At 41.4% G+C, this 15,242-nt stretch overlaps 2 protein-coding genes and 1 long non-coding RNA gene across 7 annotated transcripts; 2 read left to right on the plus strand and 1 right to left on the minus strand.

Annotated features, from left to right (window-relative positions):
- The first annotated feature begins 1,758 nt into the window (after nt 1-1,758).
- LOC127331681 (uncharacterized) lies at nt 1,759-3,858 on the plus strand. Its single transcript, XM_051357862.2, has 3 exons — nt 1,759-2,157; nt 2,378-2,664; nt 3,530-3,858. The coding sequence occupies exons 1-3, from the start codon at nt 1,792-1,794 to the stop codon at nt 3,537-3,539; spliced, it is 663 nt and encodes a 220-aa protein (XP_051213822.1). The 5' UTR covers nt 1,759-1,791; the 3' UTR covers nt 3,540-3,858.
- Nucleotides 3,859-3,915: 57 nt separating this feature from the next.
- LOC127331687 (probable amidase At4g34880) lies at nt 3,916-5,905 on the minus strand. The gene is made up of 5 exons (XM_071825937.1): nt 5,368-5,905; nt 5,086-5,300; nt 4,770-5,006; nt 4,479-4,674; nt 3,916-4,326 (listed from the first exon to the last, which is right to left on the minus strand). The coding sequence occupies exons 1-5, from the start codon at nt 5,884-5,886 to the stop codon at nt 3,970-3,972; spliced, it is 1,524 nt and encodes a 507-aa protein (XP_071682038.1). The 5' UTR covers nt 5,887-5,905; the 3' UTR covers nt 3,916-3,969.
- A 4,066-nt stretch (nt 5,906-9,971) lies between these two features.
- On the plus strand, nt 9,972-14,587 carry LOC127331690 (uncharacterized). 5 transcript variants are annotated; one of them, XR_011751484.1, is made up of 5 exons: nt 9,972-10,412; nt 11,367-12,398; nt 12,590-12,680; nt 13,135-13,269; nt 14,197-14,587. It is a non-coding gene; the product is annotated as an uncharacterized lncRNA (long non-coding RNA). The 5 variants fall into 5 exon arrangements; XR_007869943.1 differs by lacking the exon at nt 13,135-13,269; XR_011751485.1 differs by lacking the exons at nt 13,135-13,269; nt 14,197-14,587 and having other exon boundaries at nt 11,367-11,439; nt 11,507-12,398; nt 12,590-12,785.
- The last annotated feature ends 655 nt before the right edge of the window (nt 14,588-15,242 follow it).

A 15,242-nucleotide genomic window follows, 5' to 3' on the forward strand; every position in this document is an offset into this window, starting at 1 on the left:
GTAACGTCGGACTTTCTTTGGCCTAATCTGAGACCAAACATGCGCTTTTTGATTATTAATACTCCCTCTTTTTAATATCGAAACAGTTCGAATCTTTTTAATTCAATATGAACTACAAACCAAAATGGAATTAGTCCGAATCTTTTAATTGTGTAAGTGAACAATAGCCGGAATGCTACCGTGTGCCTTTGTTTCGAAATATCACCAAAGTGATATTATATACTAAAAGCATAATACATATAAAATATGTATTTAGGATTAACTCTATAACGATGATAACATTTCAACCTAATAAATACGATGACGCGTTGCAAGGGGCGATGACGTCATGTGTGTTGCGGCGCTTCTGGGGGCAATGCGAGCGTGGGAGAGAGACGACACGAGGATAGACTCCCCGAGAATCACGAGAGTGATTAAGGGAGGTTTTTTCGTTTGCACGTTCAGTTCAACTATCTAACACTGATTTGGTTTGGTTTGGTCCGCTTAGATCGCGTAACATGTGGTTTTTGATAACTCGGTTCGGCACATCGACATTAAATCACTGAAGGAAAAATCTACAAAGAGGCACCGCACAATATTATCACTCATGCGGCGGTGTGATTTTGCTCCTTTTCCCTTATAGTACTGATGACATGCATGCATGTAGCAGTCTCACACCTAATGCTGACATCATCGCATTAATGTTAAATTCGAAAATTTAAAATGATTTATCTCCTAAACATTTAATTTGATTAGTGATCCGTTTTCACCGCCGAGTTCGTCTCGACGAAGGCTTCGAAATTAGATCCCATGTTGCTACATTTTGAGATTTTTTTTCTCGTCCTATTAGTTGCCAGATTACATTGTCACAGTTGCCAGATTAGCATCGAGTAGCTACCATGCTTAGTTATAGATGTTTTATTACATATTCTTATACATCAAAATGATCTACACAATTTTGAGAGTGACCCTTGAAACGTGTTCAATCAACTATGAGATGAGATCGTTCAAGAAAAACTAGTATCATGCATTATATCGATGTAGAACGACGTACATCAAACTACAAACAAGCTATTTCAATCCGATAACTAAGCAGCGTAACCTTACAAGTATGTTAAAATAATCTAGGAATTGGTGGCAACTATATCGCGTACGGAAAATATGTGACTACTATCTAGAATATAGCGACAAAGAAGTTTATTTTCTAATCTGACAACTAAGTAATGATAATCTGGCAAGTACGTAATAATAATATGGTAGTTGCGGACGAGAAAAATAAGTTGTCAGAATATACCGATATGGGATTTACTTTCGAAGATTTCGCCGCGAGTAAGCTAACGGTGAAAATGAATTGTCAATCGGATCAACTGTTTGAGAGATAAAACTTTTTAAAAAATCGGAAATCAAAAGAATCTACATGACGTGAGCTTCACATGCATGCACAAAAATTGAAGTCTTGAGCGAGGATGTGTCCTTTAATTAATCACATGGACAACTAATTAATTACTTGCATATGTGTATTTGAGTGAGTAGATAATTACATGTTTAAAATACTAATTAATTGCATGCATGCCAACCGCCGCACGGATCAACTTTTGTACGGCGCCGCCGGGTAGCACAGCCCATCATTGAAACCGCCAGAGTGATCGATTTAGGAAATTTAGGGTCTACTTTGAAACAAAAAAAATCAGGACGAAACGTGGACTTTTTTCTAAAGTTAAGGATGAAAAGTGGACTATCTTGGCGAGCAAAACCCAGCAGCCCCGGTAAGGTATTCATTGCCCAATCGAGGAGGTAGGGTTTCCAGTGCCGATGGCCGCCGCCGACGCGCTGATGCCCTCGCCACCGCTCCCGGCCCCGCTCCTGTCGAGGATCGTTCTCGCCCCAACGCTGGCTCTCGCGCGCGCCGCGGCCGATGCGCGGCCCTACCTGTGCTCCGCGATTGGGTTGCTTCTCTCCGCTGGTTCAGCCGCCGCGGTCGTGGCACGCCGCGTCTGGGGCGAGGGCTCCGCCCCCTTCGTGTTTCTTGAAGCGCTCACGGGCGCGGCTCTGAAGGCCTGCTTCTGCATGATTTTTTTCTTCTTCGCTCATATAGGCTTGCTGCTGTGCGGACACATCCTGCTCTTCCTGGCCGACATTGTCTGTGATTTCATTGATTTGGTTCTTGACTTCAGGAAGGTACGATCGAAATAACTCCCTGTGATATTTACAGAAGTAGATATGCTAGTGCTGAGCTCTACTAGACTACTATTGCATAGTTAAATTTTACATGTGCATCGTTCGTTTCCAGACATATCTCAAGTTGTTCGGGCGAGTAGTGTAGTGTTACTTCCATGTCAATTCATCGGAACCGTTCTCATGTTCATGCCCGTCGGCGTCCTTGTGTTGTGCTCCTCAGAGTGTCATTTGGAAAATACTTCGGGAGACCATTCAGGAGTTAAATATATCCTCCCGCACCGCGGCTCTTGGAGGGGCCTGCTTGCTGCTATTTGTCACTGGTTGTCTGGTAGCATTGATGTCGCCACCTGTGGAGGGATCCACATCGCAGGGAGAAAAGATTGGTTCCATGATCATCGATGTGGGGTTATTTGGCTTCCACGCGATATTTTGCATTGTCATCATTTCAGATTTTGGACCTAGCGCCCGGAGGAAGAACCAGTCGGATAGGAGTCACAGATTGTTGAGGTGAGGTATATCAGTATATACTATTAGCTCCCCTTCCCATGTGCCTGTCAGCAATATGTTTTTTCTTTTTCAGTTAATGTGTTTACTCTTTACTGTGAGTACATTAGCGTACCAATAACATGAAAGTAGTCCTTGCGGTGTTGTTAGTTTGCCGACTGAAGTTGATAGTACGTGCCGACATGGGAAGGGCCGGGAACTAATAGTCCTAGCGGTATTTGTTAACATGGAGTATACGTACTGTTATATGCTAAACCAGTGACGATTTTTCTATTTCCTGTCCTTTCATGGCAAACATTGGGATTAACATTGATCATTAATTGTGTGGCTATCTCCCAATGGACGCATGTTCTACCGCATGCCTTTATTTTAGTGATATGATAAACATCATGCACTTATATGAGATAAACTAATACAGTATTAATTTTGTAAATTCCATTGTCCCTTGTCATCGTTGTATCTGTGCAACTTGTGAGATGTACAGAACATGTTTGCCGCATACCAACTGTTGTAATCAACCTCTTTTAAAAAGTAAAACTCTGTTGGTTAAGAATTTCAACATTTAAACCAGTGAAAGTTTTCAAGTTCTTGCAATGGCCTAGTTTACCTTTTCAACTCTTGCAGTTCTGCCCTGTTGTATTAGTTGCTTTCATCATAATGTACTAAAAATAAGTGGACTTTTTGAAAGGAAGGAAAACGTGAATTCTATAATTCCTCACAAGATGCAAGTTACTTCCATTGCTTGAAAACGAACATCACAGACAGTAGCTCCACAGTACTTGAGACAATAGCATTGGATGGTAATGTTGACACGACAATATTCCTTTATGTGGTAACCTGATCAAAGTTTGGGTTGGGTTATTTGCAGACAAAGCTAAGAAGACATGGAGCAACTACAGTGCCAATTTTGCTGATGGTTGTGAGTCATCCCAACTGAAACAAGTTTTCAGAGGATAGAGGAAGTTTAAGCAGAATTGCTTCTTTTACTATTGGTAGAGACTAATCGTCAATAGCAATGTAAGCCTTTATGGGCGTGCATCTTTCTGCTTTACTAGTAGATCCTAATCGTCCATAGGTATCAAGTTTGTTTAGTCGTTATGGGTCTGGCGACGATATTCTGTACTCATCTACGTTACTATTTCACGAGTTTACACTATGGTGTATTGGTGTATATATATGATGGTGGAATTCATGCTCTGTTCATTACTGGCCCAAGAAGTAGCGCTTTCACGGGTAAAAGGGGGTTCACTACTCTGAAGAAAGTAGTGACGTTTAACTATCTCGGTCTTTGATGATTGTGCGTTCTAGCTAGGGCTTGAACATCGGTGGCCTTCTCACGTTGGTAGCTTGCTCGAAGGCATAAGCAATCTCGATCAGCCTGGGTTCGTACCCCTGCAGCCCGCTGAAGCATATGCCGAATGGGACTCCCTGCTCGCCATACCCCGCGGGCACAACTATGCCGGGGTGGCCGCCGATGGCGCGAAGGCTGGAGGCGCTGCTGTTGGGCGTCACGATCGCGTCCAGCTGCTGCTCCTTCATCAGCCTCTCAAGCCCATTAGCGGACAGCTCCTCCAGCCGTCGAATCGCAGCTCTCTCCACAGATCCAATGCCATGTGTGTTTTCCGCTGCGATAAGATTGCGCTGTCCGAAATCTTTCAGCCTCTCCTGCCGCAACATGTTTAGAAGTTCAAACGAAATTTGAAGAGTGTACATTTGTAGAGAATAAATGGTACAGTATACCGATTTTGTAATGTTTGAACTTACATTTAGAAGTGAAGAGATGAAAATGTTGGATTCAGTTGCGTTTGTAAACTTACCTGGACAGGATTTGCATTGTTGAAAGCTATGACGTCTGCAAGCGAGCGGACCGAGCTCAGATCTGCCAGGTACGCGTTCAGACTCAGCTTGAACTCTGCCCGCACTGCCATGAACTCGTTGGAAGCAATATCAACCGCCAGAGCGGTCAAATTGGCTGCCACGTCAAGGTTCTCGATCACCACGGCCCCGTAGTTCCTTTGGCAAAATTCAAGAATCAGTTGTTCACGGAATGTACTATATAGTATATAATTTGAAGTCAGTGAAATAATTTCGACTTGTCGATCGATCACCTCATTGCGTCGAGGTGCTGCTGGTACACCCTCAGTTCCGCCTCCCCGTATCCTTGGAAGAAGCCATTTGGGACGCCGATTCTCTTGCCTCTCAGCCCATCTTGCTTCAAGAAGTGCACGTACCCTCCAGCCGGGATGTACTTGGATGCTGCTCCGGTGGCTGCGGCGTCGAACGCGTCGTAGCCGACAATGGTGTCAAGCACCTGCACCGCGTCCGACACCGTCCGACACATCGGTCTGCATTTCATGGTCGATGGTTGGATCAGAGCATCAGCCCATATTTGAACATTTCCAAAGAAAGAGTAAGAAGAGTTACCCGACGGTGTCCTGCCTAGGGGTGATGGGAATGACCCCGGACCGGCTGGTGAGCCCGACAGTAGGCTTGATCCCGACAACGGAGTTCCACGATGACGGGCAGAGTATGGAGCCGTCGGTCTCCGTGCCCAGCGTCACCGCCGCCATGTTTGCCGCCGCCGCGACGCCCGGCCCGGCGCTTGACCCGCATGGGGTGGACGACAGAACGTACGGGTTCTGCACAGTTATCTTAAGCTCACCAACTTCTCAAATTTCATTTGGAAGGAAGTACCAATCTGATTACCAGCGACTGGCCGCCGCGGGCGCTCCACCTGGAGTCGACGGTGCGGAAGTTGGACCACTCGGAGGGGTTGGCCTTGCCGAGCACCACGGCGCCGGCCTGCCGGAGCCGGACCACCACGCCGGCGTCCCGCTTGACAACGGAGCCGAGGAGAGCGAAGGAGCCGGCCGTCGTGTTGAGCGTGTCAAGGGTCGCGATGTTGTCCTTGAGAAGGACGGGGATACCATGTAGCCCACCGGTCAGGCGGCCGCCAGAGGACGCGCGCCGAGCATCGACGCGCGCCGCCTGCCGGAGCGCGTCCGGGTTGACCTCGATAATGGCACGAAGTAGCGGGTTGAGGCGGCTGATCTGGTCTAGGTAGAACTGGACGAGCGCCGTCGAGGTGAGGCTGCCGTTGGTGAAGCCGAGGTGGATGGCCTCCACGGTGGCCTCGTGGAACTCAAAGCCCTGTGATACGCCATTTGCTGCGACCAGGGCCAAGACGGCCGCAAGAGCTTGGAGTTGGAGCCGCAGACAAGCCATGCTAGCTTAACTGAATGGTTTCTGTGCAACCCAGTGGGTTTGATGGCTTGGCTTGGCTTGTCTGCTGTCTAGTGTTGCTTGCTTCGTGTGACCGGTTTCATCTCTGGCACCTGCGTGTTTGAGTAATTTCCTGCTATTACTCCCTCTGATTCGTCCAGAGAATTGTTGAGGTTTTAGTTTAAATTAAACCACTAATTTAAACTAAAACTCGAACACATATTATGGATCGGTGGGAATACCATTTTTGAGATCTCCATAGGTATCTACAGAATATGCTACACGAGGGGGAAATTTCTGCTAGGAAGCAAGAGAGTAAAAGTCCCTTTCTTTGACATCTTCTTTTGAAATTTTCTAGACATCTAATAAGTTCTTTACCGAAGGCATCGACAAGCTGCACTACTACATCTAATAAGTTCCCTTTCTTGGTGCTTCACTATGGCTACGTGACGCGCTTGAGGTAAGATTATCCCTTTTTATATTTTGGGGCCGATCGTGGGGATCGGCCTTGCCACGTACGTCTAGTGCCTTAGATCTTGCTACACTGTGAGGCCGGTGGATAAGACCAGCCTCACTCCGTTTTTTGAAGCTTCGATGCGTTCACAGCCGTCCAAACTAATTCCAGAGAGCGGCTCTTGGTCGTCTGCATCCCAAATATTCATGGCAGCTAGTGACAAGGTATCAACTTGTCAATGCCTATGGATTGTAGGCTAGGGTTTAGTTAGAAGTAGAGGGCAAGTAGATCTCGAAGGTTTCAGCCGAAAAGTACTCGATGATTATGAAAACTAGGGTTTGTAATAATGATTCGATTGCCTCTTCGTCCCTCGACTCCTCCTTAATATAGGAGGCGGAGCCGGGGGTTTCGTTTTGTACAAGTTACAGAGTCCGGGACGGTATCTAACTCATCCCGCCAGATTTAAAATAACACTTCCTATTACAACTCTAACTTTCCTTAATATATCTTGGGCTCCCGAATCTTCTTTATTCTTCGGGTATTGGGCCTTCAGTAAACCCCGGGTACTATCTTCGGCAGGCCCATTTGGGATGCCTATGTCAGTAGCCCCCGAGATTTTGCTTGAATCGTAGAGTCAGGGAAAATCTCCACTGTTTATTTTTACTCGAGAGCTTTAACTTTTTTATATTTCTTCACATAAAATTCTATATTGTACAGGGATACTGGTAGTTGGGGCTAGTTCATCTGACGGATCAGGTACTAGTTAACTGCTCTAGTGGCAATCCGCAAAAACCTACTTCGAAATCACGTCCCTGGACATGATTCCGGGATACTGGTGTAAACTTCGACAGGTGCCGCTTAAGGTCTTACCATTCTGTCGAGTCCCAGTCAAATTTATCGAGTACCTAACGCGTCCGTTAGGATTTTTCTTCGTATCTGTTGATACGGATAAAAGTAGCAGAGCGCAGTCTTCGGCGGTGCCACGCCCAGCAGAACGGATCTGGGGTCTTACCTTCGCAAATTTGCGGCATTCAGAAATTGATCGCAACTTTGGCGTTCTGAGGATATATTGTCGAGTGCTTTTCCGGCTGTTGGAATGGCACATTTTATCGAGTCAAATATGACTTATATTGCTCTCCCGGTGGGAGTATATGTAGAGTTAATTATAACTCGAAATATACTCTCTTGCTTTTCTATCTTTTCTTTGTATTTGAGAGATGTTTTATCTACTCTTTTTATGTAATAGCATGCAGATATAATCTAGTCTACCTCTAGACCTGATGTTTTTATACCATACTTTAATATATCTAAAAAATGATTCCATTTCAATTCCGTTTTATATGCTACCTTTAAGGTAACAACATTCAGAATAAATATATCTTTAGTTTTTTTAATTTAACTGGTTAGTAAATTTAACATTACTATAAACTAACAATATGTTGATGGTAATGACAACGGTGCTCATTGATCACAAATTATGTTTTTTTCCTATTTACATTGTTGTGTTTATTGATTGATCAAAATATGATACCCCAGGCTTGCCCTATTACACATGACTCTTATAAAGATTAATGCTAGTACACATTCGAGAGACAGTTATCTTACATATATTACTGTATTTGGCTGCCATTTTACCTTTTAAATTTGTTACTTTTTTTTATAAAAATTAGTCTGATCTACAAAACAAATGTTTACCACCCTTTTGTGATAATAAAATAGTCAGCTACCACATGCAAGTTATAAGTTACTACGATCTTTCAAGATGCCTTTAATGCTAATCTTGGTATGACTTCAACTCATATGAAACTTATCAGATAAGAAGACCTTTCAAATCATGACATACATTGTCTGGTTCCGGGAGGATGTAGAAGTATACAGAAGGATGGATGCTCTTGGAGGTCTTATTCAGAACCACATCCCATGGTGACAAGGTAATCCCTCGCCAACCCTACCGATTTGCTATGTATGGTTGCTGGAGATGGTGATCCGCTGTGTGTTCTTGCCAAATGCAAGGAATAGCTATGAAAGAGTAAAGAGTTATGTGATAAATATTTCTATATTTTTTGTGAAACAGCCAAACGGGATGGAAAAATTCAGACTCTAAATATTTACTTGTTGTTATAGGGAACTTTGTAAGGATAGATGATATTCTGCACTGCACGTTCAGATTCTAATTTTAGCTTCGGAATCAACTTACATAAGGAACGATGTCTGCGTGTATGAGTAGAAAAAATTCCATCTTTATGGTTATGAGATTCGTTCTCAAGTGATGACGGTCATAGATTCACAGACTATTCTAGATTTTCTCTAGGTGCGATCGCTGCACCTGATTTGCTTGTTGGATTCGAAGCTAGCTTACACACAGTTTCTAAATTTCAGATTCTCCTTATATTCTAATCTAGTGCAACTTGGAGCACCCATGTGGTGTTACTAAGCAAGTTGTTCTCCTAGAAGACAAGCGCTTCTTGCTTATTTCCGATGTAATCTCTTGGTGTTATTTCTCACATGCGTATAAATATATGTCAATTACTTGCAGAGATACTGTTTTGATGTAAGTTATGATATATGAGTTGGAATTACCTATAAAGGCATTAGTTGGTTTGGAATAGATGATCATTTCTTGATCCAGACCATGTGCGAAAACACTAGTAGATCAACAAATAGGAGATTTGGCATTGTTTCGAATGGATCTAGCTGTAAGGTTTCACACCATGTTTTCCGTTTATTTAGTTCTCCATGTTGTTGTCCTGTTTCCTCTTTTGTGGACCTAATTTTATTTAGGATTCTGGTTATGTGCATCTATAGACACAACTTTGATTGAAGATTTGAATTGACACTTTAAACAACATGTGTTCCGTAGTATTTTTTTTTTGTTTCACCTTGTACTCAAATAAGATAGCACTTATTATTTTGTAAAGTTCTTTCCTATAGTTTTTACCCTTAATGCATAGAGACTGATTTGGCACTTTGGTTGCCTAATGGTAGCTACTGCTGAGAGAATATACGCTTAATTATGTGTCCTATATAAATATCTTGATGTTGTACTGCTGTGTATACATGTCTCTTCTACTACTATAAAACTATAGGGAGTCTGTTTGATGTATGCAACAGCTCAGTGTACTCTATTTTGCATTCGTTGCAATATATATAGAATTTTTCACGATTTTCTCACGATCTCCTCCCTTCTCGGCCTTGTGACTTATTAGCAACATTTTTTTTCTTTTACATATTAGCTATTTTCCTTTTATTTTTGCGTAACTAGGTATTTGTGGTGAGAACGGCGGGTTGTTGATAAAGAATTAATAAAAGTCTTTAATTTGGTTCTGTTCTTATCCTGTGTGAAAAATCACAATCTTAATCATTGTTTTATGTTCAAATTGAGGGATACAACAAAAAAATCTTGAACTCTCTGTGTGTATTGAAGTGCAACGCGTAGCAAAGCTACAAAAAAAGACCATAAAGGCAACTATACAGGGCTAACATTTGTTAACCTTCCAGGCTCAGTAGGAGGCTGAGCGTGGATAGGAAACTGCCAACGTGTTGTGGCACCAGCAAGCATCCAAAGCCTGTATTCAATGAGGATGTCTTTTACAAGCTCTTGTTGGCTAGGATCGATGTTTTGGGAGATGATATCATTGCGCGATCTCCAGGTCATCCAACTAGTCAGGAGAATGATAGATTTGATTCCTTTCTGAAGGGAGGGTTCTACATTGGAAGATGTGGCACCGGACCAAGTGTTGAAGGCTTCATCAGTCGTTGGCATACAGATGAGGATGTTGAGCTAGGCAAACACATCATGCTAGATCTGCTGGGAGAAAGAGCAATGTGTTAATAGGTGCGAGATGGATTTAGATTCTTGGTCAAAGAGAAAAGAAGTGTCATCATTGTTCAGTCCATGACGCATCTTTCATTAGTCCAGTAAAGATCCTAAGTTGCTAACCTAGCAAACACCTTGCACTTCAAGGGGGCCCAACATTCCCAGATGGAGCTGTTGTGAGGAGATATTGTTGGTCTTTCAAACAGCGCATTATAAGCAGATTTAGCAGAGTAAGTACCTGAAGATCAGAAGTTCCAGGTGAGTTCATCGCCAGTGTGGGGATTGATACACAATTATACCGATTATCGATAGATTTAAGTAGAACCTGATGTACACAGAAAAACCGCAAACTGTGTTGGGGCGCTCATAGTGAGCTTGGTATTGAGATGTTTGTCATGTGGTTGCGTTGAGATGTTTTTTTTCTCACAAGTCCTTACTGATGTAATGATGTAGGAATTATAGATCGGTCTCTGCAGTGTATCTATAATGACACTTGAGGTGTCCATATAGCTGTAGAAGGCTTATGTTTTTTTTTTACCTGTACCTAGCACAAGCATTACAATTGTGTTGTGTACCATCCACTTACCTTTTATGCTTACTGAGAAACCTCCATTAGTATTAACTCTTCTAGTTACTTTGACCATTGATATATGTTACATATGTGCCCAAAATTTGCTGCGAAACCGAGTTTTTACTCTGAAACAATGTGTTTTAATGGGATGTCCGATACTTTCAGACTATTCTTGCCACTAAAATGTTGATGTTAATGGCGTCTTTCGTCTGTACTCCGATGGATGCAGAGTTTTATCTCTATCACATGTCTCTCATGTAGCTTGTACCCGTGGGTGTAGAAATAAGCATGCAGAATTAGGTTCTCCGAGGTGTTGGTATTTCTCGTATTTACACAATTCTTTTAGTGGTAGCATCTGCTATATGTAGACGCAGTTTCCCACTGTGTTGTACTTGTTCTAGTGTTACTTGGTATGAATGTGGCTTAGTAAAATCATATTGGATTACTGATTGGATTACTGTGTGGTCAAATGGGATGTAACACTACTGATGTAGTATTTTTTCACTCTAGTAGCCAATTTAATCGATTAGATGAGTTAGTGAGTGATTAGAGTATAATGGAAGCATGTAATTTTCATAAGAAACGTTGGCTTGTTACAAGTATGCCTGTTCTCTTCTCATGGCATTTTTTTTTCTTGAAAGGAGGTCATGCAGATTGCATTGGGGTTGCTCAGCTGCTGATGAAGCAAAAATAGGCATGCATAAACTTTCCAAGGTGATTTATCTAGTATTGTAATTGTTTAGTAAATATTGAAAAGTATAATCCATACCATTATTGTCAGGATTTGCACTTCTGCTGATGGTAACTTCTCTGCATCTAGTACCTTCAGGGTAGCCCCGTATTGTTATTTTCGAATCTCCTAAGGGATGATGTTGAGAGGTAGTCTCCTTGTGTGATAGTTCCTGTATGCACGCATAAATTTTAAATGCTTCTTATTTACTTGTTGCCTCTCTAATTACTTTACGAAATTATGATCATATATCCTATGTAGAAATTATTTCGAGAATTTGAGGGGCTTGATTTGGCAAAGATGGTAAGTGTTGCCACTGAAACGGTATTGCTTATGATATCATACCTATGTTTATTCCATTTATTTTCAGAAAATTTTAACAAGATACATTGAACCAAACCTATATTATGTTTACCATACAATGTTCACTTTTTTATGATTCTGGGCATGTAATTTGTAATAATAGTCGTATGATTGTAAAGAAAGGTCAACATCTTTCCTTCAATTAGTTGTGTTATCACATCCATATTCACTCTAGCAGCACTCAGTTGAGAATTACTGTTTATAATAGCTGCTTAGCCCACATAGGATACAACAATGAACGATAATTTGAATTGTGTTATTGTTCAGAATAAATAGCACTTTTAGTTTCTTGTATGATGTGGTTAACTGAATTTACAGATTTATGATGTTCCTGCTGAAGCTACAGGAACGTCCTCTGGAATATTTTATACATGAACACTAACCCTTCATAAGCAAACAAGGACTGCCAGTTCACCTAAACCAAGGGAGAAGTGGATGCAGTGCACCCTGGTGCAACAGTGGGAGGAAGAGAGAAGTGTAGCCTAAGGAGGCCTGGTGGGTTTTCGAAGATGAGATAAAGTATCTGTTGGATGAGTGGAACTCCATCATGGATAAAAAAATGAGTCCTACTTACAGAAAAGTAAGTCGTGTTATCCCTGGAGTTCACTGAACTGTCAGGCCATTCATTGATATTCTTGACATTAAATGTGTAACTCCATGTTTCCTACTACATTGTTCTCCTTTGTAATCCAGTGTTGTGATCTTTATCACTGTTATGCCTTATATGTTTATGCACAAAATCATATAACCAGTGCATTCGATTTCCATCAGGGTGATGATGAGGAATCTTTTGTTAAGAAGAGAGCATGAAAGAGAAAAAGAAGCCAAACTGGCCTAGGAAAGTTTGGATTTTTCTGGCCAGGTATTTAAAACTCTGTAATAAGCCTACCTCGTTATAAATTTGAAGGTGATGTTAAAAAAATATTTTCTCTGGGGAAACACAAACACCAAATGACTTGTAAACTTAGATCATTTGTTGTGCTTGCTTCTGATGTCTTATCTCCTTTTGCTGAAATATAAGTGATGTTTTTATCAAGGCAGTTCACTAAGTTAATTCCTTGAATTTGTACTCAGAGATCATACTCTACGATGACTTTGTTCTTTGTTTTAGACATCAAAATTTTGTATACCTTTCTTGGCATACATATCTTACAGGTCTGCAATATAAACATTGTAGCTAGCAAGTATGCTTATAGTTATAAATGTACTGTCCAAATGACACAAATGTACCATTATGTGTGACAACCATACTAGATGTCTTACAACTTCAAAAACCATCACTGCCACTTAATAAGCTTTTTTCGCATATGGAAAAGTAATGGTCCAAGTCTGCATCTCTTTTCCTGGTCTAATTAAGCACTGAAGTCCTGCCATCTTTTTGACAACACTTCGCTCTGAAGAATTGTGTTGTATCTGGAAGATGTTAGTTGGGCCAGCCTTCTCTATCACAGGTGAGTGCTGACTACTGCTGGTCTGGCTTGCATCCTTCAACACTTTGCTTTGTTCTTGATCACGTACTAGTTTGGTTAACTTCATTTTTGATCATATGGAATTGGTTGGGTTTTTCTTGACTTCAGCAGTCCCAAATATTGTATTGCACTCTGAATAAATTAGTAAGGACTTGTTTCAGATTTTTTACCCATAATAATTGAAGAGTAATTAAACAAAGCTTTATTTAATTAGACAAACCATTATATATGAATTTTATCTACATGAACAATAGCCAGTGAAAGTATGCATTTGGATCATGCACATAGTTAGTTGATCCGATCAATAACGAACCCTGACATATGCAATTAGTACTGGTTAGGTTGTCTTGTTGTGCGATGCTTATTTCCGGACTAGCATGAGTTCGGCATAAATTGAGGTCTTGGGCGGAAAGTAGGATTATTTCTTGCACATTATTTCCTTTACTAGATGAAACCTGATCAGCATCCATAGCAGAGAAATTAACATGTAGCCTGATCAGTATCATTGCACTGTCATAGTTAGAATCATTTGTCCATTTGTAGTCAGATATGACCTCCTTTCCTTTTCGTTGCTGATGCTTCTTGATAAAGAAGAATATATAGTAGCAACCTGCATGTTAACTATTGTTTCAACATGACAGTAGAAGGTAATGATATTAATTGTCAGCATAACTATTTGAAGCTGTACAAATCCTGATGCAGGATTTTTTTTCTCTCAATACATGAAAGAAAAATGAACTGAGTTGCCATGGCTAGCATGAAACAACCGAATATTTGTGTTATACTTGTGAGTATTGGATGGTCACAATCTCGCATCAGATCACACATTTTCTTTCTTTATCCCAAACTTTGCTTTGGTATACCTTGTTTGGCTACTCACTTCATTTTCCTGTTAAAATCCTTCTCCAGATCGAGATGGAGGTAGCCAGGAGGAAGGGAGCCATCGCCATGGGACCCGGCTGGCTGGACATGTTTCTCTGACTGATATTGTCGTGGGTTTGGTACTAGTGAGCTTATGGTCAAAAGACTGAAGGAAGTCTAGCTCATGGGTTCTAGTTGAAGTGCCTGACCTGGGAGCAGCTAGCATTATATTAGGTCTTCACCTTGGACCTCTCTAGCTAGACTAGATATCAATCTGCACAGAATGAACTTGCTAGCAAAAGTGTATGTTTTGATTACCCATTTTGGCGGGGATTTGCAGTGCTATCGATCAGGTTTAACTTTCATGTACTGTGGTCACTCAACCGTGTATCTATGTTTTGCACTAAAAGATGCGAGTAAAGTTTGAAATCTTTGGCGACATTCTTGGGTTTCTTCTTGCTCCACAAAGATTAGGATTTCTTTAATTTTTGTACAACTTGTTGTTGGACAATGTGTGAAATGAGGAATGTTGGCTTGAGAATTTGTGGTTTGCCTTGTTGTAGTCCTGATGGTTAAGAGATATATTTGAGTTGTTCAAAAATCTGTGGAATGTGCACACAAGTTTTGCGATTGCACAATTGAAGAGCACAATAATAAAGAAAATAATATTCAAATGTTATGTATTTCAACGTTGCCATTTAGGCAAGGAGCTGAGTTAGCCTTTCTGCCTTATGGATCTACTAGTAGTTCATATCACATTGGTGTTCCAAGCTTGGCAGCTAGTTTATAACTAGATGACTTGCAAAACACCGTGAGAACTTTTTTTTGCGGGAAAAACACCATGAGAACTAATTATCTAGATCAGGACCCATATATATACGGCCAGAACCCACATGTCTGTCTTCTTCCTTGTCCGGCTGACATGCCTGCAAGTCGCAATTATAGCATGAGCTTGGTACCTGAAGCTAGCCCAAATCTCATTCATACCATGCGATCCAGCATGCAAGGAAAGCATGCAGTTGAGCTCGTATACAAAGGAAAAAAATGCTGAGACAATCAGGAGTGATTCAATTCCTATGCTATAAAATCGGGAT

Source organism: Lolium perenne, chromosome 2 (genome assembly GCF_019359855.2).
Source record: "Lolium perenne isolate Kyuss_39 chromosome 2, Kyuss_2.0, whole genome shotgun sequence".
Taxonomy (NCBI): Eukaryota; Viridiplantae; Streptophyta; class Magnoliopsida; order Poales; family Poaceae; genus Lolium; species Lolium perenne.

Coding starts and splice junctions, on each gene's coding strand:
- LOC127331681 (XM_051357862.2), top strand. CDS start 1,792: ATGGCCGCCGCCGACGCGCTGATGCCCTCGCCACCGCTCCCGGCCCCG. Junction 2,158..2,377: donor TGGTTCTTGACTTCAGGAAG/GTACGATCGAAA, acceptor TGTGCTCCTCAG/AGTGTCATTTGGAAAATACT.
- LOC127331687 (XM_071825937.1), bottom strand. CDS start 5,886: ATGGCTTGTCTGCGGCTCCAACTCCAAGCTCTTGCGGCCGTCTTGGCC. Junction 5,301..5,367: donor CCCGCGGCGGCCAGTCGCTG/GTAATCAGATTG, acceptor ATAACTGTGCAG/AACCCGTACGTTCTGTCGTC. Junction 5,007..5,085: donor CCTAGGCAGGACACCGTCGG/GTAACTCTTCTT, acceptor CATGAAATGCAG/ACCGATGTGTCGGACGGTGT.